Here is a 26,013-nt window from a genome sequence, read left to right as displayed (position 1 = left end):
ATAACCAACCAAAAGAATACATTATGCTCACATTAATTCATGCTGGCAGACCAAAAACAATTCTATTTTAGTGAAAGCTCAACGTGCAGGAGAAAACAATGGTAGAATGTTTTTGATAGCAGTTTTATTTTTAGAAACTGCAATTTTATTTGCAATAAAATGAAGGCCAAATGCTGAGGAAAATTTAAAACCTTAAATCAATAAAATATAGTTTTAACCAAGTTAAATTTAGTGAAAATAATGCATATTTTTAATTTAATTTTTTTACCTTTATCTTCTAGCTATTGAGAATTAGTACAACCATTTCACTTATCTCTTTCCATTAATCACATGCACAGAAAGATCCAAATGTAATTATTACTCCTGATCTGATCATCTTAAAAATTTTCATCTCTAATTTTATATTTAAAGAGTGTAATCGGTCTATTCACAATCAAAGGATCTGAATTACTGTATTTAATATATATTCAAATTTTAAAAGATATTTTCAGTAGTACAGATACATACAAGTTGTTTGTGGAATTACTATTTACTATTACTATTTGGAATTACTATTTAACCTAAAATGTCTTTGGTGTAATAAGGGAGTATATACAGTATTTAATGGTAAAAAGAAGCGATGCATTTTATTTTGCATGCTGCTTTCCTCATTATTTAACGAGTCTGTCCTTTCTGACATTAACAAAATTGCATATTATTATAAAGGAGACAGGCCCTTTACTTGCAGACCAGACAGATCGTGTTGGAGACGAAGCTGAAACTCCAACAGAAGAGGCCATCAGCTGCCCTAATGTGGTAACAATCCAGAGCAATGAAGATGAAATATTGGATGACGATACATACAGCACACTGACAGAGGAGCCAGAATCCATTTTAACAATTACCAATGAAGACATTGCGGATGATTCAACAGCAGAACTTCTCAGTATTGAGGAGTCTTCAGAAGACATTATTCCTCAAGTACCAGAAGAAGAGACTGAAAACTTCCAGTTGATTGACGGGCTGGAATTGTCTGAGACTTGCATCTCTGAAGCATCTGAGCCAGTTGGGACTGTAGAGCCTGTTGAGGAGAACAGACTCAAATCTGATGAGGAATGTATCTCCCTGAAGCCAGATAATGACACAGTACTTCCGGAAGTCGAGACGGTTTTCCAGGTAGGGACCGAAAATGAAGTAGAAACTGGAAGCACTGATGATGCCACACAACTGCCAGAGGACATATCCAACATCATACTGGTTTGCACCAGTTTGGAACCAGTCGTAACTGAGGTATCTGAGGTTTCATCGCTGGAACTTGCTGATAATGTGGAGACCATGTTGGAGAAAATTCCTCAAACTGATGAAAACATTGATCTAACAGAGCCAACATGTGACTCCTTAGCATATGAAATGTCTCTGGAGTCTGATGAATTGGAAGGAACTGACGCAGCATTGTGTGACAGTGCTGAGACATGCACAGAAGAGAGTATCAGCTGCCTTAATGTGGTAACAATCCAGACCAATGAAGATGAAATATTGGATGATGATACACACAGCACACTGACAGAGGAGCCAGAATCCATTTTAACAATTACCAATGAAGAAATTGCTGATGATTCAACAGCAGAAGTACCCAGTACTGAGGTGTCTTCAGAGGAAATTATTCCTCAAGTACCAGAAGAGACTGAAAACTTCCAGTTGATCAAAGGGGTGGAATTGTCTGAGACTGACCTCCCTGAAGGATCTGAGCCAATTGGGACTGTAGAGCCTGTTGAGGAGAACAGACTCAAATCTGATGAGGAATGTATCTCCCTGAAGCCAGATAATGACACAGTACTTCCAAACGTCGAGACGGTTTTCCAGGTGGAGACTGAGAAGGAAGCAGATACTGGATGCTCCGACAATATCATACAACTGCCAGAGGACGTACCCAACATCATACTGGTTTGCACCAGTTTGGAACCAGTCGTGACTGAGGCACTTGAGGTTTCATCGCTGGAACTAGCTGATAATGTGGAGACCACGTTAGAGACAATTGAAGAAGACATTGACATAATACAGCCAACAAGTGATTCCTTGCCATCTGAAATAATTGTGGAGACAAGCCTGAGCAATGAAGATGAAATGTTGGGTGATGATCCACACAGCACATTAACAAGAGAGCCAGAATGTTTGCTAACAATTGCCAATGAAGACATTACTGATAATCCAATTGCAGAGCTTTCCTGTGCTGAGGTGTCGTCAGAAGAAATAATTCCCCAAGGTCCAGAAGAAGAGGCTGAAATCTTGCAGAGCGATAATGTGGATATCACATTTGAGACTGACCCTAAATCTAATGAAGAAATCAATATTTGTATGCCTGAAAACAGCACAGAACTACCAGAGTATGATCCCTGATCATTAGAACCAACAGTGCAGCTAGACTGCAGTGAAGACATAAAAACTACATCTGATGTTGGTACTGAAGTGTCTGCAGAAGCAAATGACAGCTCCCTTAAGGAAGAGCCAAGTCCCCACACTGAAGAAGAAATGGAGACAGGAACTAATGAGATGGAAAAAATGCAGAAAGTATATAACTCTGAATCAATTTTGCTAATGATTAATGAAGAAAAATGTGAAGACACTTCATTTAAACCAGTACCTCCCAGTACTGAAGACTTTGCTGAGGAAAAAAGTCCTAAATCTAAAGATGAACTCGACTGCCCGGAGCCTGAAGACCACATAACATTAGCAGACATAGAGATTCCAGGTTCTTTGCCAAAAGAACCCAATGAGGATTTAGTAATCCCCAAAGACAAAGAAGTTGAGGCTCCACTGCCTTCCATTGTTGATGCATCTACTGTGGAGGAAACAGGCTTTTCATAGAATGTGACAAGCTCTTCTACTGGAATGGAAGCAAAAAATGGGCATGATGATGATGAGACTACATGTTTTCTAGTTGTCAAATCAGATTCCAGTTGTATTTGTCTGTTTGTATTGTTTGTGTTTATTGTTGTAACAATTCTTATGCTGCTTTCTTGGCCAGGTCACTCTTGAAAAAGAGATTTTAATGTCAGGTAGACTTTTACCTGGTTAAATAAAGGAGATTTGTCTCCACATTGGAGACAAACCCAAAATCTGATGAAGAAGTGGACATCTGTAAGCCTGAAAACAACCAAGCACTATTAGATGGTGAGCTTGATTCCATGCCTTCAGATTCAAAGTTAGGGTCCGATAGCATTAAAGATACTCAATTAGTATGTAATATTGAAGCTCTGGTATCTGCAGAAGATGAAACACCTGACTTGGAGACACAAGTCCACAACTGAACCTGTAATGTAGATGGGTAATAAGGATGACAACCTGACACAAATGATGATGAGTTCATGTCAAATATTGTAGAAGAAGTTCCTGAAACTGATGTTGGACTAGCCTCTGAGGATCATACTTCATTGAAAAATAACACAATTATCTCTGCAAATGACGAGAGATCAATCAGAATGATGTCAAAGTTAACTAACAGTACCAGAAGAAGAGCTTGAAGTCATGCCACTGACCACCCAGCCAGACTCACAAGAGATTGAAATGTCTGAAGTTTCTTCACCCGAGGCTGTGACGATAGAGGTGTTCGCTGAGGATAAAAGCCACAAAGCAGAAGATGAGCTGGAAAGTTAAACACCCCGTGTATCAATGTCTGTTTCATTGCCATCAGACTGTGTTGTGGAATCGGATCACACTGAGGTATTTGACCACGCCACATCCTACCTCAGTGCTCAGGCCTCTACACAGGGCAAAGCTGGCTTTCTAGAGGAAGAGCTCAACCCTATCATCACTGCAGACAAAATGGTGGACACCATTCTAATTCTGCAACAAGAAGTTGGAGGAGCACTTGATGTTGCTCTCCAGCTCTGAAATCTTACAGCTTCCGTCAGGGTATGGAGTATGTGCACACTCTTAGGTCTCACTACACAGCTTTTGAACGGGTTCAAAGAGAGTTTGTCATTTTTAATGACAAACACCAGCTTAGCCCTTTTTCTGACTATTGCTGTTCTAATTGCATGGCTACCTGAACAAAAGGCATTGGATCAAGAACAACCAACTTTGTGTGACTGTTGGTTTCAATGCAGAATACGGGGGAACCCAAATGATAAAGTCCTCTAAATGGAGAACATTGGAACAACATCGATAGTTACTATCCCTGACCTGGTCCATCACCAGCCTACATCGATCTGCTTTTCTGTCGATTTGTAAGCTGCAAGCCATTATTGTAAATGCATTGGTATTACAATCATGCATTGGCATAATGGGTAGATGAGCGAAACTTAAAATTGTTACATTGCAGTGTTATTCCGAGCAGAATTTGATCATGTTAATTTATCAATGCATTATTATAATTTATTATGTATTGTGGATGATGAACAACCGTCAGATGTGCAATAAATTCTCATTTTGATGAATTAGTCTGGCTTCTTCTCAGCATTTTTGTCTCATGCTTAAAATGTTTTTGCAAACCTACAGCTCCACCCCATCTTTGAAGAGCATGCTTACTTTGACAATGTAAATATATGACTATATAATGACTAAATAATGACTAAACAGTTATTGTGCTGTCATATACACAATTGCGGTTGAATATGTTAACTATACGTTTCTCGGTGGATTTAAATGTAGAATTAAAACTTTTTTCTAAGGTGTTCAATTTCTAATTTTGACAGGTAAATCTTCAAATGAGTCATTATTTAATTTTTTGATGCCACTTTTCTCCAGGTCAAATCAAAGGTGACAAGGTACTGTACACTTGTCCAATTACTCAGGCATAGTCACTGGCTGTTTTCTGCGAATATCTAAAAACACCTTTTCTGACTACACCTCTGTTTCTTTAAAAAACTAACCCTTCTTGAAACATTCACCTTGATAAGGGTACTTTGATGACTGTAACCATGCTTATCACCAGCTCTAGGGTGTTTGGTTTGCTTATCATGTAAAATATAATTTGGCATGTTGTTTGGGCTAAAAGTGTTTGCCAAATTGCAAATGGGAATTTCGCTTACTGTGAAAATTTCAAGCCAGCTTCCTCTGAGGTGCAAATGCTGAGTTAGTATATTTAAATAAATAAATAAATAAATGACAGCGCATTCATCTTCTTAATTTATTGGATTAGGATCTCACTTTTCTGTCTATGACTGTATATGGAGACATTTAATACTTCATGTCTCCAACACTAGCCTGTTGGCCATTGACAGGTTTCATCATGAATGGTTTCATCATCACTCACTATTGTCATCTGTATGAGAGGGCAGATTGGACCAGTGCATTAGGCCCGTGCATATGAAAGCATGGACACATTTCAGTTTTAGAGCTATCAGATTCATCTTATTAATCTTTTACCTGGAATTCATTTATCTGCAATCTCTGCTCCAACAAACTTCTAATTTTTAGCTTGCTCTTTCCTCAGAACTCAGGCAGATGGTTGTCAGTTACAATGATCTATGGGGTTGGAACTTAATCCAGATACAAGTAAAGATTCAGCATTTCATCCATTTTGTTTGTTACAAGCTATAAAACCCGACATATGATCTTGCTATCATAAAACAGGTGCTGTTGATCATTATCTGCTATTAAAGGTTGAGATAATATTTGTCCCATTGCTGAGAACATCATGCTTATTGGTCATGAAATGAAAACTACACTGGGGAACAAGTGTCAATAGAAAAATAATATACTGAATGGGATATTTTTCAATTTCAAAGAGCAACTATCTGGTCATTTTATTTAATTAAAACAATTTGTTTCACTCAATTTTATGATACCATATTTGTTGTTTTGTTTTATGTTTTTCACTAACATTTGCATGGAAGTTCTTACTTTGCACTGGGTTGAGGGATATCAAAATCTCTACACAATAAAATGTGTCCAGTGTTAATTGTACTGTTTTTAATGGATCGATAAACATTTTCGAGGTTAGTTGACAGCACTGAAATTACATCAGACTGCTTTTGGGTACGCTGACATTTCTCAGAGCCTAGGGCATGTTCAGGCTACGAGGCCAGGACATTACTGAATGCTAATAGAGCAGCACAGATAAGGCCGCGCATTAATAAAAGGCTGATTGTTGACACGGCCCGGAGTGGGCAGTGGCATGGCTGGAATATTTGTGCTCCCGGTTTCAAAGCCGCGATTAATGAACGAGGGGGAACGCGACTCAGCTGCGCAGCTTTCCTATCTCCGTAAGAGCCGATTCTTTGGATTTGCCCGTAGGAGCCCGGAGCCGTAGAGGGGACCACAGCTGCGGAGAAGCCTTCGGAAGGTCCGTCTACTAACGGCACCCCAGCTGGAGGCGAAGCCCTCGAAGTCAACGGTGAAACTGTTCAGCAGGCGGACACCAAAGAGCAGGAGGTTCCAGCAGAGGACAAAAGAGTGATGAACTTTTTCAAAACTCTCGTGAGTTCATTTACCCATTCGTCAGTGTGTTTGTTCGTTTCGCTGTATTTTGTCTAGAATACATTGCCATACAGGCTGCATGTTTGGCAATGGTCTTAGATGTATGTTTGTGGTCAATAGTATTTCGAAGGTGTGGATGCGCCTTTTTTATACTGCTTCAAGATTACAAATAACCTACAAATTTACATTTGAAAGTCTAGCAGTGGCTGGTAAACAGATGGTGATGAGTTCAGTTAAAAGATTACCATTTGCATTCACTCTGAAAGGCACATACTCTGAGCATGTAGTCCACATACTTGTGGCATCTCAACAAAAACACGTTGTTTAAGTATTTCATTTTACAGTAGTTTTTTTAATGCAATAAATCTTCTCTGCTTGTTGTGAGCATTGTTTACTCCATACAAGTTTTAAAGCAATACCAACTGAAGAAATATATGAAATTAGTACCCATAAATTAGTGGTAAAACATTGGGGTATTTTTTTGTTCTGTTGTTGTCATTGTTTGCAGCCAGCTGTGGATAAGACATTCTGCAGAGTTGAGACAGAAGATGATTAATCCAGAGCGCAGTGACCCAGGGCTGATGTCATTGTGTTGAGACTGTATAGTGCTGTCAGCGATCGCACTCATTGTGTGCATGAATACGTGCAGCACAGAGAGGGGAGGGGTGAGCCGGGGGAAGGGGGTAGTGGGCGAGGACGTCCCTCTGAAATGCATGCAACAGCGAGCGTAGGCAAAGGCCTTGTCAAGAGCTTTTTCCACTCCACATCTCAGTTTAGAACTGCCCCGTTTGAGAAGCTAAAACAGCCGGCCACTGACTGAGCATGCCTTGGCCTTTAAAAATGGCGGAACATGGCGCAAAGTATTGGCTCATAACAGAGTCCTGTGTGCTGGGCGTCTGAGATGGAGGAAGGGCAGGCCTACGCCATCCCCACAGCACAAAGGCAGGAACAATGGGGAGCATGTACATGGTGTGCAAGGGGTTGTGTGTGTGTGTGTGTGTGTGTGTGTGTGGCCATACATGCACGTGTGTGTAAGGGGGGGTGCAGCAGATGCAAGATACAAGGCCCAACCTTGTCATCATTCCACTCTGGAACAGTTGAATCTGAGAAATCAGCTAATTTCAGTGGATGTTTACATTGTTGTGCCTACAAATAGCATAATATTCATGTATCTCAGTTCTCGGTATCCAGTTACGACCCATCCTTGTCTTTGGCAAACCAAAGGTCCTTGGTACCCACTCTTACTACTGCCATTCTCCCACACAGGAGTTTCGTTGGCAAGGAAGGCTAACCTGTGAGAGTGACATATTGCGCATCTTCCAGACTCATCCCGTTATGTGCCCTGTAGATATACTTGTATTCTGTCCCGTTTCCCTGGCATAGGTGGCCCCCAGTAAAGCTCCCAAAGAAGAGGGAGCCCCTCCCGCTGTCCCTGTCGAAGAGGTAATTCACCCTGACTCCCTCTAAAAGGCCTCAATCACGGAAACACCGCTCATTGCCAATCATGCTTTCCGGATCTGTGGATGATTTTTCAAAAACATCATGCAACAAAAGTGTTGCATGATGGGAACGCTATATATGTTTTTTACTTTTTTTTTTTTTTTGCAAATCATCTCAACGACGCATGGCTTTCTCAATCGTTTTTCTGTTTCATGGCCTTCCGGCTTCTCCATGTATGTACGCGTGTGATGCTATAATGTCATCAAATAACCAGCCACTTTCACAGCGTCCCTCCTGTTCCATCATGATGAAGGCCTCACACCGCCCTGATTGATTTCTCTCAGTTCGCACACAGATCATCAAACTCGGGGACCCCAGAGATGCATGCATCACGGAAATCAGGGGGAAAAAAATCATTAAAACTGCCCAGTGTACTGATGTGTTTCGCTGTGGTTCTCTGCTGCTTGGGAAATGGTTAACACAGAGAGGTCCTGGATGTCTATATTACTCTTGTGCCCCTCCCAAGTAGTTTTTGGCATGATTGGGGACCATATGGAAGAGAACCAATTTAAAAAGCTCTGATTGGTCAACAGGTTGTTAACTAATGTTCATGGAGAAACAGGCCATGTCTCAAATTGAATGCTTGTGGACTAGTTGCGTATATCAAAAAGCAAAAAAGCAACAAGCTAATAATAAGGACATAATGCTATCACAATATTGTTCAATTGTATCCGAATGTTCAATTATTAGTTGCCTGTAGCCCTGGTTTATGCACAACAAACCACTCCAAGCTGTGTAGTGGTGTGAACATAAGCCAATACAGGGTGGTTAAAAACTTTGGGTTCTGGTTGGATATGAACCAGAACCCCTGTAACCGCTACAGGGTGGTTAAAACCCTCGGCTTTGCCTCAGCGCCACAGCGCACCGCACCGCCCTGTCCTGGTTTGTGTTCGCACAGCTACGCAGCGCGTCAGCGTCTGTACCTCACGTGTCCGTGTCGGGTCGCTGTCCTGTCGCAGGTGAAAGTCAGCGAGGAGCCAGAACCGAAGGCCCAAGCCGAGGCGAGCCCAGTGACCGAGCCGGCCGACACATCGATGGCAGAACCCAAAGCGCCGGCCCCTTCTGTGAAAGTATCCGTGCCCAGTCCTTTCAGCAAGTTCTTCAAATCGAAGGTGCCTACCTTATACCACATGGCACTGCTAGTAGTAGCGCTAGGAGTAGGTGCCTACCTTATACCACATGGCACTGCTAGTAGTAGCGCTAGGAGTAGGTGCCTACCTTATGCAACATGGCACTGCTAGTAGTAGCGCTAGGAGTAGGTGCCGGTTTTGGCAATAATGGTGGGCGGTTGTAGTGGAAATAGCATACCAGTTGTATAAGTTGTAGCAGGTGCTTTTGGTGGTGGTAGTTGTACAGCAGTAGAGTTGTAGTGGTAGTACTCCCAAGAATGGTGAAGTGCTTTATTGCCAACCATCACAGCATGACATTTAGAGATAATGCAGAACATGTTTACAAACTGTTCATAAGGAACAGGATGCGTGAATAAATGAGCCCAGACAGAGCGGCGTGCTGTGGTTATGGCGGAAGGGTGTGCAGCTGTCAACGTGTGTCAATATTAATAGATGGTGGAGCACTTTTGTTCAGAATGCCCATTGCTAATGGGAGCAATTAAAATCTGAATCAGTCCAATACTGTCGAAAGATGGACCTCAGTTTTTGTGCGAGATTTAGAAGCGAGGGCATTGAGAGTGACACGTTTTTATCAGCTACAAGCGGTGGGACGCTAGAGCAGAGTTTGAAATCCAAGGTCACAGCTGAAACAGCTCATTCCTGACTTAACAACCTACATCTGAAAACCAAGTAATATTTGCAAAACGCATATGTTTGAAAAGAATATTAAAGTAACTGCATATGTTGCTAGCATAGGTACCGGCATATTTGTTTGCTTAATGAGTTGCTTTTCTTTGTTTATAATCCTCAAGCAGCCTTCGAAGGGAGACAAACCAGAAACTACAACAAAAGTAAGTGTAGTTGTGTAGTTTAGATTTTTTTAAATTTCATTAATTTCAGCCAAACAGGAGTAGACAATTGTTTTCAGTGGGCTTACACTGGGCCTTGAATGGCCAGTGGAATTTGTACAGGGAACTCAACCCAGGGGGCCAGTTAAGATTATACTGATTACAATTTTCTATTTTTGGATCCTGTCAAGTTTTTTTTTTTTTTTTTTTTTTTTTGCTTCAAGGGGTAGTTTGTGTTTTGAAGTTATTTTTAAAAAATATTACTTTGGTTTTACTGTATGTTTTTGCACAGACAATTTTTGTATGCAATGAAGGATATTTTAGGTACTCTACACAAGTTTCTGATGACCAACCTGTTTTACAATGGGTGGTAAGGGGCATACAGGGGTTTACTGTATGGTTTAAAGCAAGAAACAATTCATGTAACTCCAAGCACAGTGATGTACAGTGATGTTATGCCTCCTGAGGTCATACCCATGAACACATTAATTTTATACCATTTATTCACAAAGAACACCTGCCCTGATAAGAAAATGAAAGTGAACATCAGCTTTTTTTTCTTTAGAAAGAAGCTCTGTTTCTCTTTTGAAAACAAGAAGAAATTTGTACACACTACCTTTTGCTGTAATATATTATGGTTCTGTTCTCTGTATGCATGCTGCTATAACTTCTCTAGATGTCCTAGTCCTAGATGCAGCCTACCATGTAGCCCTCCACGTCATCACTAAGGCCAGGTTACTTGCGCACACAACTGCATGCATGTTGTATGAAAGAGTGGGCTGGACCTCCTTAGCCACACGTAGGCTTTGTCACAAGTACCTGTTTTTGTAGAACACATCATTCAGAAACCCTCCCCCTACTTTTGCTGCCTCCTAACTTGGAATGTATTTAAATACTGAACTCATTCTCAGCAGTAGATGCTTTTTAAAATCCCCCAACCCACACAGAAATAGCAAAAAAACATGTTTTTGTATATTATGCTCCATGGTCATGGAATATGTTACCGAACAAATTTAATCTAGACTGCCTTGTTTCTGTTAATGACTTGAAATCCAGGGTCAGCAATACCATAACTGAGGAGGGCAAATGTGTTTAATCCTTTTATTTGCTTGTTCAGTTTCTTCTGCAATGTATCATTTTACTTACTTATAAATTCAATACTCTCAATTATACAACAGATTTTAATCTCAATGAGACGACCTGGATAAATAAAGTATAACTGAAAATCAGTTTTAAATTTGTGCTGGTACCGTTTGCATTCTCAGTTCTGGTGCAAGCTTTTCACTCTCAAGGTTAAGGGCCAGACAGGTTTAGATTCAGCTGGCCTGACCATGGGGTGGTTACTGCACTGCCTGTTTTGAAATTGAAATTACTATTTTTTTCTATGTTGCCAAATGTTATTTATTCCAGACCAAATTTATGGATGAGGAGTACTGTAAATGTAACTGGAGGTGTAACATCAGTGTACAAGTTACTTTGGAGTTGCATGTACTTTTGTGCTCTAAACCGCAAACCTGTGATCGCCCCTATACCAGCCATTATAAAGCCGACAGGTTGTCAAAAACGTCTGTAAATATGTAAGAATGTCCTTCAATGCACACAAAAATCAGGCCATCTAAAACATGCATTAAAACTAGAATGTGAACTACTACTTTAAAAACATTGAGTTTTATTTTATAAAACTATACTAAACTAAAATGAGTCATGTTACATACCTACCTGCCAAATATTTCCCATATTAAGTAAGTTTTTTGCCTTAAAATATGGGAGCTTGATATTTTGACAAGAACAGGCTATTCAGCATTGTCATTAACTGCAGTCTAGAAAGTATTCAGCACTGTGTTATGCCTGGACTTGACCCGGTGTATCTCTGTCTCTAGGTCATGGCTTGGCAAGCTGTTCCACGCATTCTTAATTCTTTAAAAAAAATTTTAAAAAAAGTCCTGATATCTGTCAGGGAATTAATGTATCTTTAACAAGTTAATTTAACTTCCGTCTGTGTTTGACTAGCTTCTGCCTAAACCCCCTTATTCTGCTGATAGAACACACCCTGAAAAGTCTTTTGTAGTTCACTTTGTTAATCCCTGCTTATTTAAAAGCCTCAATGCAGTCTCCTATTGCTAAGGCTGAAGAGGTCAATTGTCTTAAGTCTTTCTGCTTAACATCTCACACTAGGAACCACTTTAGTTTCCTCTCAAACCCCCCTGCCTCACCTCCCTTGAACAGGCCGTACTGGAAGTGGACGCATCGATGGCCTCCACAGCCTCTAAACCCCCCCCACCTCCCCCGCCACCAGAGCCACCCAAACTGGAAGTCAAAGCAGAGTTGGCTATCCCAGCCATCAACAGTGCCCAGACAGAAGCACCCAAAGATGCGGCGAAGGAGCCTGAAGCTGCCAGCAAGCAGAAGCCCGCCAAAGGCAGCCCCTTCCGAAAACTGTTCCATTCAAAGGTGAGCCATCGCCAGCAGAGGGTGGTCTACCCAGTGACACAAAGACGGTACACGGAACAGGAGACGTAACATTTCTTGTTATGTCTCCTGTATCCATTACACAAAGCAAGTGTGCCGTTTTCTTTTTGACTGGTGACGGGACTGAAAGACCTCCAAACAAGCCAACTACCATCATGTCACCATTGGTACCAGCAGTTGGTCGATCGGTATGCAAATTTGTTTTACAGTGTTCTGCTAGCAGGAGAATAATTTCACAACCATTTTACATTCTTTTAACAGCTGATGCTCATCTTTCGTCTTGATTGTTCGCTGGAGGATCGCAGTACCGTCGAGTTGCTAAATGTTAGTGGACCGTCAGCTGTGCTGACAGCAGGCCACTTGTAGGCTCTGCGTGTTCGCTTGATGGGCTCATCGGGTCAAACTGGGTCCAGTTATACTGTGTCATCTGGCTTTGAACCAGTGATAGTATTTTTCCATGGAGACAAAAGTTCTTTTGATTGGTTGGAACAAGTTAGTGATTGACACAGCTTGTGATACCTCCCCCCATTAGGAGGCTTGTGAAAATCCCGCTTTCTCATACCGCCTCTTGTGCTGCTCGGTGCAGATGCATGTGGTCTCTGTTTGGAAGGCAGGGCTATATGCATGAGCCTGGTCTTTTTTCTTTTTTTTTGAAGCAATGGGCAAAAATACATTCAAATGTATCTATAATCTACAATCAAAATGGCATCGGTTGTAGAGGTTGGCAGCCCACATTTGTAATACATATGAAATACAAACAGGCAAACACATACCTTACATGGCCAAAAGTATGTGGACACCTGACATCCAACTTCAAATCCAAAATTATGGGCATTAATATGGAGTTGGTCCACCCTTTGCTGCTATAACAGCCTTCACTCTTCTGGAAAGGCTTTATACTAGATGCTGGAATATTGCTGCAGGGTTTTGATCCAATTTGCTTTCCAATTTATCCAAAAGGTGTTGGATGGGGTAGAGGTCAATGCTCTGTGCAAACCAATTGGGCTCTTCCACACTGATCGGAAGAAACCATTACTGTATGAACCTTGCTGTGTCCCTGGGGGCATTGTCATGCTGAAATAGGAAAACACCTTCCCTCAACTGTTGGGGAAGCACAGAATTGTCTAGAATGTCACTGTATGATGTAAACTTAAGATTAGCCTCCATTAGAACTAAGGGGTCTTGCCCAAACTATCAAAAATAGCCCCAGACCAAGGGGTGTCCAGATAATTCTGCTCATATAGTGTATTTCAAATACAAATATTTGAATGATGACCACCACTCTCTTGTGGTGAGACAGATTATTTTGGATTTACTTCACTCTGCTTTGCTCCTGAAGGAGGAGGAGAAACAGCAGGAAGAGGAGACACAGCCAGTTGAGGAGGAGGTAACCGAGGTAGACAAGCTTCCTGTATGGCATTTCTTCTTTCTTCACAAGTTTTCTGTTTTTCCTAATAGATGGTGGTTGGGATGAGGCTCTACAATAACAACTCAAAGGATCCCGGAAAATGAAACCTGGGGCCCTGTGGTGGCACATCACACTAGAGCAATGGTTCTCAATCCTTTTTCTGTAGACCACTGAAACAGTTACTGTACAAAGACCTCAGTGGACTAAACATTCTAGTTTTACATAAATAGAATGACACCTGCATATCTGAGAAGCATAATAAAGATTGTCGCATTTTCAGTCCACTTAGGGACTGAGTGCACCTGTTTGTGCAAAGCCTTTCAATGTCAACCCAGCTTGTGGTATAATGCCAGCTTGCAAATTTGGGACCATCTGGGAGGTTGATATTGACTACCTGAGATCCATGGACCACATTTGGGCAACCACTTGCAGAGCGCATGTACTAAGAATAGAAACGTTGACCGTGGTCTGGAATCCAATCCTGACCATGTTGAGGCCGACTGTGGCTGAGAGACCCCAGGAAGATGCACTGGTGTCCCAAGTTTCCCTAGGCAGGCAGGACTGCAGCTGGCACACTCTAAGAAAAAAAAGCTTCTTTTACTTGTCTCCATTGGGGAACCATTTTAGTTCTTTATGGAACCCTTTATGGTAGATGTTAAAAGTGTGAAAGCTTCCGAACGGAACTATTTTGGCTTACCAAGAACCCTTGCACTAGATGGGGTTCCTCTATGGAGACACAAAGAAACATTTTGTAACTCTTTCTTCTGAGTGCAAGGAATTCCATTTTCAACTCATTATACAAGAGCACCTCCTCTGGGTGACTTCACTACAGTTTTCCTGCACCAGTTGCACATAATTTGGTTGTCCAGTGCAGCAACCGCTCAGCTGGAAGACTATGAAGTCAACACAGGTGGTGGCTCATCCCAATTGCCTGGAGGACATGTGTGCAAATCCCTGCTCTTCCGACTTCACAGACAATATACTGACGAATGTCTACAAACATTACACCTGAGTATTGGGAGAAAAGCATGGAATAAAAATGAAATACAACCCAGAAAAAGAGGCTAGCGTTCATTAGAAAGGTCAATGATGTTCTTTCTCTGTAAGACTTCACAAAGGCTCATAGCGGCCAAAACGTTGGCTGCTTTTATGTCTTAAACATTTTCTAATGAAGAGGTATAGCGGGAGCAGAGTGTTCTGGGTACTACTTTTTCTTTCTCCTGGGAGACCAGCGGTTGCCAGAGTAGTTTAAGTTCACACACACACACACACTAACACACATATGAAAGGTTCATTTTAGAAAAACTGATGATAATTTTATGTCAGAAAATGGGCCCTAGCTTGATTCATAGAAGAATGATATTCACAAAGTCAAGTGAAGCCAAGTCAATTTCCTGCATGTTCCTTTTTTGATGACGTCTTATGGTATTGGCATGACAGTTACTGAAGCATAATCATTTCTCTCCTATTCTACAGTTCAGGTGGTGGGCATTCACTTCTTCCCTCCCTCTAAAAATGCTGGAAGTAACCCACAGTGGCCAACCATAGCCCACAATGCTCATTCTCCTTTCCCGTTTTCTTCCCTTGTTGTTTAATATGGGCCATTCAAAGGCGAAGTCCGCAGATGTCCGAGTTTCACCAGGTCCATCTCCAAAAGCAGAGAAGAAATCAGGAAAGTCCAATCTCATCGCCTTCTTTAAGCCTACGGTAAGGGTCTCTCTCTCATTGTGGTGTTCGTAGTGATGATTAGTCTTGTTGTTAGACAGACTGAAGGGATCACTGAAACCTAGAGGCTTAGAGACAGAGACTTACATAAATGCCATGCTTACTGTTAGCTAAACTTGAGGAAATGCTGTACCTGTGATTTGCCTGACTGAAGGAAGTGCAGTGCTTGCTGTTAGTCTGACAGATAGGAATGCAGTACTTGCTGTTAACTAGTCTGAACACAGTGCATGCTTGTTGTTAGCCTGAATAGAATTAGTTGTTAGCAACAATGAAGGGAATTCAGTGGTGCCAGCCAGACTTAAGGAATTGCAGTACATGTGATGGTAATGGAATGATGTGGATTTGAGGTTCTGCAGAGTCTGCGAGTCTCTGTGGTCCAGGCATGTAGCTTCAGCATTCTGGCCAGCTCTGCCTCTGCGGTAAATAGGAGACGCCAGATCCTTTTGCCATAACATCACCGGTCGCTTATCTAAACGGGTGTGGTCATTTGCGCTGGTAAAAACTCAGACCTAACCGCACTGCATCTCACTGCTGTCTCACGAATCTGACAATCTGTTAACACATGGCCGTTCCCATTGCTTATTCCCCAAAAGACAGCTAAAGACAAAATAATTTACGGCACATTAAGAGCACTGCAAAGCATCACTAATTTGATGTGCCTCTTTGAAATGTCATGTTTTCACAAAATCAGTATCAAATGGGTCAGTAAAAAACATCCTCATTCACCAATTTAAGTTAGTCTGCTAACTACTACTGTAACTCTTGTGCACGTCAACAATGAAAATCACCCAGAAGGAAACACAGAGGCTCTGCAGTCAACAGGAAGTCATGGTGTTGCCATGGTGTCATTCTGTTGTGGTCTCATTATCCGTATTCCTTAGTTTAAAAACAAAAAGAGAAAGTGCAGATAACTGCTATCAAACAATATAGCTCAGTAGTGGGCCCTCTGATGCAACAAAATGGGTGCCTGAATTCAGATATCCAACACACTGGTCTGCAGTAACTGTCTGGATTTAGTAAAATAACCCGTTCTGACAGGCTGCAGGTCACTTCAGCAAAATGATTTATCATTCTTGTCAGTAGAACAAACTTTTCACTGCAGGTTTCCTCAAAGGGTGATGCAGGAATGTCAGAATATGCCAGGTCCATCCATACTGCATGCAAGTTCTTTTTTTCCTTGTTCCACTGAGAACAATGTATGGACAGGATAAATTTAGTTCAACACAAAGCATGTACACCAAAATATAGCTCGTTTGTCAGTGTGTATTCTTGCATTGCAAGCAAGCTATCCAGTCCCCAAGGTTAATAATACAGACGGGTGACAAATTAAAGGAAAAACCTGAAAAAATGAGTGGAGAAACGTAACTAACGCAGATGCTTCCATACAGGTGTTCTGCATGATACAATTAAGCAATTAACATCCTATAATGCTCTGTGTCATGTATAAAAATGCTGAGCAGGCCCAGCTGACCTTAATTTTGGAGGAAGACATCTAAGTGACTTTGAAAGAGGCTTCATTATTGGGGCACGAATGGCTGGAGCTTCACTCACAAAAACTGGCTATTATTTCAGTAATAACATTAACTACTTAGATCTATGGGAAAAACGTTATTAAATAGGGTCAGAAATTGTGGTCGAAAGCGTACATTCAATGACCAAAATGCTTATGCATTAGTGTGATATGTAAGGAAAAACCAAAGAGCAATTAAGGTGACCGAGAATGTCAATGTAGGACGTGATCAGACTGTGTCAGCAAGAATAGTCCTTCAATAACTACATAGAGAGGGATATTATAGGACAGTTGCAGTGCAGTCTACAGAGATGTGGAAAAAGTGATATGGTCAGATGAGTCATCCTTCACCATATTCTCAACAAGTGGGCGAATGCATGTGTGGTGTACATCAAGAGAACAGTACAGGCCTCAATGCTCGACCCCTACAGTAAGGGTGGCTCTTTTATGCTGTGGGGGATATTTTCCTGCCATTGGGTTCACTTGTCTCCTTAGAGGCAAGGGTCACTGCAAATCAATACAAAGTTATTCTGAGTTTCACCTTTATCCTATGATGAAACATTTCTATCCTGATGGGTCTCTTCCAGGATAACAATGCTCCCATCCACATGGCATGAGGGGTCACTGAGTGGTTTGATGTGTGTGACAATGATGTGAATCATATGCTATGGCCATCAAAGTCACCAGATCTCAGTCCAATTGAACACCCAAGAAAGATTTTGGACCGATGTGTTAGACAGCGCTCTCCACCGCCACCATCAAAACACCAAATGAGGGTTTATTTTTTGGAAGAATGGTGTTCCATCCCTCCAGTAGAGTTTGAGATTTGTAGAATCTATGCCTAGGCACATTGAAGCTGTTCTGGCAGCTTGTGGTGGTCCAACACTTTACTAAAACACTATGTTGGTTTTTTCCATAATTTGTCACCGTCTGTATGTGAGACATATTTGAGAAACTAAAATATAACTGTATGTAAAAACACAGAACGAACAAAAGAAATAGTAAAAAAGTAACTCCAGCCTAGTTGCCAGTGATGATTCAATAGTTTACTTGCAACAGCTGAACATCCCACTAATAATTCACTTGTAATTGAAAGTGACACTAAATATGTGTGTCGTAAGTATAAGTAGACATTTATTCCTAAACATTCCACTTAAATAGTATCAGAAGGCAGGTCTATTCAATCTAACCACAAAAAGTGATAAAGTTTTATTTCTTCAAAAATATTTGGGAATAAATGTAAGTTACCAAGCCTAATTTTGTGCAAGGAATGTAACAAGTATTATCTGATTATATTTTTTTCTCAGAGCTATGACAGTGTAGTCCCTACTCTGAATGGAAGCCACAGTCCACCCACAGAAATTCCAGTGCTTTTTCCATTCTGCAGGCCAAACGGCTGCTGCTGTAATCTCACATGCAGAGATCTGAGGGGCTGAATCCACTGGCAGCACAGAGCTTATGTCAGAGAGATGTCAGTCTGCATTGCAGAGCTAGCAACCATGTATTTTGAACGTCTGGCTCTAGAAAACTTTATGAACCACCTTCATTTTGCTCTCTAGTTATTTATTTGCTCACCCTGAACAATATAGCACCCTACTACTTATTGAAAATAATAGCAAATCAAAATGAAAGGACTTCACAGACACTGATTTTTCAAAGAGAAAACGAATGTATAAGAACATCCTCAATATTACACAAAGGACATTTTAATATATGATTTGTTTGGTAGAGCTTTAATCCTCTCTAGCCTTTTAAGAGTAATTTTACCTGCACGTAATTTATATGATTTACAGCATAATGTGTGGTCCTCCTCAGAAATTATTGGAATAATTAGATTTCTTCTTCATTAACCTCATCCATGCCAGTGTAATTCCATGCCCAGCACCTAGCTCTACTCTTATGTGCCATTGACCGAATCACACCTGCGTCAGATACTTATTTGCTAAAATTCAAACAGTTCTACTGAACCATGAGCATTCAGAAAAACTTTTTAGAAGCCAAAACTTTCAATCATGTGTTCCGAATATTGAAGATATGAAAATAAATGTTCTCTAAAACAGATATTTCTTTTAAAATGATCAATAATCTGCAGGAAATTGATCATTTCTAATGGATTCCAAATAATTATTTGACCCTGGTTTGGAGCTGATCATTTGTAGAAATCCTAATGTGCGGTTCAATGTGAGGTGGGCTTTGTGTAAGATGTCTCTCCCGAATCTGTTTGCTCAAGACCCCCGACACCAAGGCGAAGGAAGGTGCATCGGTAGCCGCGCCTGCCGTTACCGTGGATGCCGCCCAGGCCGCTGCAGTGAAGGCGGAGCCCAAGCCTGCCGCTGAGGCGGAGAAGAAGCCGGAGGCCACACCCGCGGACGGGAAGCCCGTCTCCCAGGCCTCGCAGTCGGGAGAGGACGGCACCTCCGGCCCCTCCAAGAAGATGGAGAAGAGGAACTCCGTCCACACGTTCTTCAAAATCCTGGTAGGCCCCAGTTGTGCCTCTGCCCATGGTCCTCCCAACGGGGAGTTCACCCCAGGTCCTGGCTAGCTGTGCTCATTAAAGATCCTGTGGCACTTTCTAAAGAGTGGAGGGGTACATGCAAAAACTCAAAACTGTGTATTCCTGCCTTCCATACTCTTCCTTACGTCTGGAAGTTTCTGACAAGCTGCCATATTAAGTTATTCCCCAAATTATAAAGAGGTCAAGGAAGGAAGCATTATTTGTCATTACTTGCCTCTTCTGGAATATGATGTGCATATGCATCCTTATACAAACTTTTTTGTGATTTCACTGACCTTGTGAGCCAGACTGACACAGCAGCAGGTATATCTGAAATGCAGGATTGATTCCTTTGGCCTTGTTTCCTCGTCTCCCCTCTTCCTCCTTCCTTGTGTCCTTATTATGTGTTCAGTGGGAATCAAGGAAGGAACCAAGGTAAGGAACTAGAAAAGCTGATAAAGTATTTGGACTCACCCAGTGCAAATTCCCACAATACCAGCTCTACATGAGGGCACCTAATCATCCCTTTCTACGTGTGACTGGCTAAACAGTTCCTTGCATTCTCTACCCACAATGACTCCCCAGGTTGTCACTCAATTAGAGAACTGAGTTCAGTAAAGGTAAACAAATTATAATCATACAGACCAACTGAGAAATTATGAACCCTACCTCAAAATACTGTTGACTACACTACATTTTCTCAGAAAATGGCCGCTAGCTTGTTTGTTAGTATCAAATCAAAAAAAAATTGATGTATTAGCAAAACGCTGCCAAGGCTCATGTGAGGACCTACTTTAAGAAATTTGATGTGTCAATATATCAATTTACACACACCATTTTTACTTAAAAATTAAATAATATTCTATCAATCTGAAGTGCTGCTCCTGCTTAAAGGGGAATTTCCCTTCTCATCCACTAGATGGAGACCATCACTCACTAGAAAGCAAAATAATACTGTAGAATTGTCCTCAGGCTAATGACATAGCTATTTTGGGCAAGAACAAACTGATTTGAAAAGCACAAGGACATTTCCTGTGTGCTTATTTTACACATTATCTGTTCTCCAGAAAGGAGTATATCACGGCCTATATTCACTCTGAAATATTATGAGATAAAACTATAACCCATAAGTAATATTTTATTAGAAACCACTATCTGTACAAGCATTCAGCTGGATGAAATATTAATATAAATTTTTGGCTCTTGTATCCATTCTGGATTGTATCGAAGGTCAGGGTAAACTTTCTCCATTTCTTGGATATCCCTTGAATATCATCTTTAAGTCAAGAGGCACGTTGTGGGAACAGCCTTCAAGCATTACTCCAGGTCAAAAAAGAATTTGTGTGGGCGATCATTCATGACCATTTCAAGAAAAATTCTTATCTTAATGTATTTTATACGTACTCTCCATGATGTTTTCTCATAACTAAATGATGACCATCAGGGGATGTTACCCATACATTTATGTTTTCCATGCCTGGAATAGTTTTTGTGTGACTTTGACAGAATTGGTTTTGAACAATTTAATTACAAGGCTGCTTGGGGAGCATTCTCATCACGCCATTATCTTACAACCCAACAGTAATCTAACCAGGTTTTCCCCTAATATGATGGCAGCATTTTGCGTTTGCTGCACGGTGGCCTCACAAACATGTTCTCTTTCCCACACAGGCCCAAAAGCGGCAGTCTGACACTGGAGTTCAGACCGACCCCGTGACCATAGTTTACCCGACCAAATAACAACACCCCCATGTCAGGAGTGCCACATCCCAAGTGCCTACTTTCTTCTTCCAGGGAAAAACAGACAGCAAATGTATATTTATACTGAAAAACAGGTTTCCTTTTCTCATCAAATGTAAGTGTGGATTGTGGAAAGTGGAGGCTTTGTAAAGTTAAAAGAAAGTTGTCGTGACTGTTAGTGTGGGAACTGCTGTTTCACATGGGGGTGGAGAAAGGGGAGGAGCCACCAGACAAAGAACTCATTGCAAGGTTACCTCAATGTGGAAGTGGAAGGTATTTTTGATTCAGGTTTTGATGTCAGGTTGATAGCTGATGTAGAGAAAAGAGAAAGCTAGCAGTGACCGGAAAGGTGTTATTTATCTGTTTAAAGGGACTGGGGTGTTTAAAGTATAGCTTATTCTTTTAAAAACAGGATTCACTTAAATAGTTCTAAACTCTAAGCTTATTTATCTATGCTTTGTGGTCTAATATGACTTATTTTGTCTGGTTGTTGTTGTTTTTTTCTTTTTCATTTGTGAAAGAAAAGTCTCCCTTGGAGCATTAAAACTTTATTGAAATTGTGTTCAGCCAGCCTGCTCATTGAAGCAAATGAAACACATTGATGCTGTACATGTGAGAGGAGGTTTAATACTGAAGCCCTGAGCACCCTGCACATAATTCGCAGAATCTCTGGAGCAAAGATCTGTGCTGTGCAGCCTGGTTATAATCTCATAATGCTGAAATTCAATCTAGGTGTCACAGAAGTGTTACAGAAGGGCAGGGCCAATCAGGCGTAAACAAAACACCAAAGGCCTTCATTGGTTTAACTGCAATGCGGCTCCTTAACTCCAAATAATAACATTTAGACATTCCGTTTTTACGTTTAGTAAAGCATATTATCAGTTTGGCATGAGCTAAGATTAACCAAATATAATGTACACAAAGGAATGTAACACTTTTTTCTTTCGTTAAAATCTAAGGCTAGATGCAGTGCATTTAAAATGTGCAACACAGATGTACCGAAAGCCAAAATTAGGAATGGGTGTCATATCACATTCAAAACTAGTACAGTTCTTTTATAGAAGTATATACTCTCCACTTACCAGCAGCTTACTGTTCACAATAAACTGTGAACACAAGGTAACTGCAGACTAAGAGTTCCATTATAGAACCCAAATTATGGGCACAGAAACTGCATCACAGATGTTCAGGTGCTTTCAAAAGTACTGTGCTAATATTCATATTCACTTAAATAATATTAAGCTTTTGCTATCTATTCCAACACTCCACCATTTCAAGAGAGGATAGGACTTTTTGGCCATCGATGCTATTATATTTGCACAAAAATTTCAAAAGCTTTGTTGGATATTTATTTAAGACACTTAATAACCGTAACTCTTTTAACACATGTACTTGTAAAAGCATGTTTATATTGGCTAGGTTTGCAATGATCCTTAACTCTTTAATGTCAAGGAAATTTCTGTAGGCCTCAGCAGTGGCCGTCAGCCTTTATTATTTTGAATGCCATTTTTTATATAAACCTCGTAAATCTGACGAGATGAATTTCATGTTCTTAAGAGACCAAACTGAAAACTTATGGGGTTGTTCTGTCTGATGCCATCTGCAGTGAGGAATGGCCCATTAACTAATTGAGGTAAAATAATTCATTTGTGGGGACTCTGTACATAGCATATACAGTTTAGGAATATGTACAAGAAAATCTCATTTATCCATGAAAATGAACTGGCAACAAATACCCTAAACTGCAAATCTGTCCTTTTTCCATGCGGCAACTTATTCAAAAGAAATTAATGCTGTATAGTAAAATGCTTTTAGGCAGATTGCTCTGTCATACAAACTGTATACAGAACAAAACTGCATACAGTTTGTGTCCTTGTCTACATTTTTCATGTTACATTGGTAATATATCTTCTGGGATTAATTCATACACATTATGATGCACATTATTCCAAATAAAGCCCTTGACAAGCAGATAATTATTTCTGTGTCACATGTTGATTTGAGGTCTGTTGGTGAATTACCTTAGGACACAAGAGCGCACCGATAACAGTCTGCCTACGATCACTCACTGTGCAGCTCAGCCATCTTTACCAGACATACAAAGACCAGGTTCAGACTGAATGCAATTTGCTTTCTGGTTGACAAAATTAAATCTGCCACTTTTTGGAGTTAATGAGTCACTGAAATGATAAATCATGCTATGTAAATAATGAGGGGAAAAACTCTTTTTACCTCTACCTTAATTTAGTCATTCAAAATGAAGGGCACTGCAGTGTGATTGAATTCCGACCTCTAAATTTGCATGTGCCATCATAATAACAAGATGCTCAATTTGTGCTCAGAATGTGGGTTCTAAGACTATTGTGGAACCTGAAGCATTATGACTCAAGCCCCCTCCTATGGAAGTGCTGTTTAGGAAAGAGGTTCAGCAGTACACAGTCACTGCAGTAGGCACTGAGCTACATTTGCGACCCTCCAACATAGACACTTGCAAAACGCCCTCAACTTGTCTCAAATGCCGATGTGTTATCATTAAAATAAAACCAAATTGGTGAGTATATTTATAAAAATGTATAAAAATCATCTTATAGTAGTCAAAATAAGCTTAAAGGGATTGCTTCATTCTGTGCAGCTTTGAAACTGTAGCACAATATGGAAATTACAAGTTTTTCCATGAATAGTAATTGTATAGCGTTCTACCATTGTAAAACCAAATCAATTTTGTCGAACTGTGAAATGAACCATTTTGAGCAAGACACACTTCCTGTTACACCACATCGTTTGTGCTTTCTTATAAGCAGCATAATGCAACATCTGATTAGCAAAAATTGACATCAACTACAAAATGCTGTTCAAATGCATTTTAACGTAGGCTATTCTCTCTCGGAAATGACCTCAGAAGCAATCTAGCATTTGAACTGGGTAACTTATGCGGCTACAGGTATGGCTCCTATACCATTGTAGGCCACTGTTGTGCTCCTTTGCCAAGCAACATTTTGTGACCTCATTTCATCACCTGGGCCAAACTTAAAAGGACACACCCTAAAGGAAATCCTCGTACGATTTCAGACGTGCAGTCGCAATTTCACGAAAGTCAAGCACAGTTCATCTCAACTTGATTGAGTGCAGCCGTTCAGCCACACACATCTGATCGAGTTACAAATAACCCTCGACGACCGCACCGCGGAGGCAAAGACAAATGACCTGCAGCGGCGAGGAAATCGCATTAATAGACGGCTTAATGACTGAGGGGCCGAGCGCACACACCGCTGGAATAACAAGCAGGTTAGTCTTAACCTCCGTAACACACCGTCAATCGCGGGTTGATTTCGGGGAATATTTTTACATTTATTAGCCCGAAACCTTAACCCCCCCCCCCCCCAAACCCCCCCCCCCCCCCTTAGTGCTTATGAAAAATCAGTGCTGGCAAATTGGATGTAGGCCTACGCCATTTTGAAACATTGCGTTCCCCTGGCACAGAAGTGTCTTTCATCTTTAAAGCTCGCCGTTAGTAATTTGTTTGATTCATATCGGTCAGCGTGGTGAAGCCGGCCTCCGGAACAATGTATTTTGGATGGCTCCATCTGAGCTCATCTGCCATTAGCGATGCGGCGCGGCTGCAGCCGGCATAACTCACACCGACTCTTTCGTTATTGGCGACCGAGCCTTCCTACATCGCTTCTGTAATGGGTGTGATCAGTCAGAATTGTGCATTTAAGTAATTGCCAGGATCGGGGTAAATGGGTAACAAAGAAAAAAGCTCTGGCTCAAAGTAATTTTTTTCTTAAAGGCTTTGTTTCGGCTTTTGACGTGGACTCACCTTTACCGTGACAGCGATGCAACGCTAATGCCTCAAGGCGAACGCAGCCATTACTCCTGTCACCATCCGTTTCCATCGGCTACTGTAACTGACACGGCCCAGGGCTAATACACACTGCAGCTTTATTCTTTGCTATGTAAGAGCTGCTTTTAGCAGCCGTAAAATGTGCTTCATGAAGCAGGCAAGGAGCCCTGATGTGTCAAAAAATGTTTTCAGAGGGCTTTTGTCTTCCTTAACAAACTGTGCCATCAAAAGTAAAACATCATTGATCCCCCTCAAAAATACATGCAACAAGCATCTATCTCTTGTTGATAATAGCTGAGGGTAGTAGGCTTATACCTAGGCAAAACAGGTGTCAAGTGGTAAACTAAAGCAAACAGCCTTAAGTATTTAAATAGAGAACAGTATTTTAAAGTCCTTAACACTGAAGTGAGATATTAGTACTTCAGAAGTAGAATGTTACAACAATCCAATGCCAAGGGATTAGAGCACATGACCAGAAGGTCATAGGTCATTTAGTCCAGGGTGAGTTGCTACTGTTTTATATTTGTATGAATGCTGATAAGGAGTTCATTTGGTGAGGATCCAACTTCGTAAAATGTACAGGGTGTATGCCTGAAAGTCACCCCAAACTCTTAAAAGTGGGGTAGCTAAGATCTGTAAAGAGGTGAACCTTGAGGAGAACTCAGGTAAGATTAAAAAAATAAATGTTATAAAAAGGAAAACGCTCTGCTCTTTCAACCGCAATGCATTTTAACCTTCCTGTGCTGGCCCTGTACTTTTTGTAGCTCTAATTGGGACATTTTCTTGAGGCACCCAACCCCCTGCCCCAATTGGCAGAATTAGAAACCCTCCCATCCATCATCAAAGTGTTAGCATAGACTGATTCCGACAAGTAACCTTACTTGTATACTGAATTTACTTTCAAATAAAGACCAACAAAGTATTGTGTCAGACTGCAGACAAGATATTTGCAGTCTGAGGATTCATG

General features: G+C 41.0%; 1 protein-coding gene across 3 annotated transcripts in view; it reads left to right on the top strand.

Moving 5' to 3' along the window:
- bcas1 (brain enriched myelin associated protein 1) overlaps positions 1-23,181 on the top strand; it is a 29,637-nt gene extending 6,456 nt beyond the window's left edge. Inside the window, exons 5-14 of one of the 3 annotated variants that reach the window (XM_035383619.1) lie at positions 6,217-6,399; positions 7,783-7,842; positions 8,859-9,011; positions 9,821-9,859; positions 12,083-12,307; positions 13,665-13,721; positions 15,345-15,440; positions 15,815-15,877; positions 19,199-19,444; positions 21,134-23,181. In XM_035383619.1, the coding sequence (XP_035239510.1) occupies positions 6,217-6,399; positions 7,783-7,842; positions 8,859-9,011; positions 9,821-9,859; positions 12,083-12,307; positions 13,665-13,721; positions 15,345-15,440; positions 15,815-15,877; positions 19,199-19,444; positions 21,134-21,202 (1,191 nt within the window). In that variant the 3' untranslated portion in view covers positions 21,203-23,181. The remainder of the gene's footprint in view (positions 1-6,216; positions 6,400-7,782; positions 7,843-8,858; positions 9,012-9,820; positions 9,860-12,082; positions 12,308-13,664; positions 13,722-15,344; positions 15,441-15,814; positions 15,878-19,198; positions 19,445-21,133) is intronic. The other 2 variants (XM_035383620.1, XM_035383621.1) reach the window with 2 other exon arrangements.
- The last annotated feature ends 2,832 nt before the right edge of the window (positions 23,182-26,013 follow it).

The sequence above is a fragment of the Anguilla anguilla genome, chromosome 11 (assembly GCF_013347855.1).
Source record: "Anguilla anguilla isolate fAngAng1 chromosome 11, fAngAng1.pri, whole genome shotgun sequence".
In the NCBI taxonomy this organism is placed as follows: domain Eukaryota; kingdom Metazoa; phylum Chordata; class Actinopteri; order Anguilliformes; family Anguillidae; genus Anguilla; species Anguilla anguilla.
Note: the sequence above shows the minus strand (reverse complement) of the source record. Positions and strands in the feature narration are given on the sequence as shown.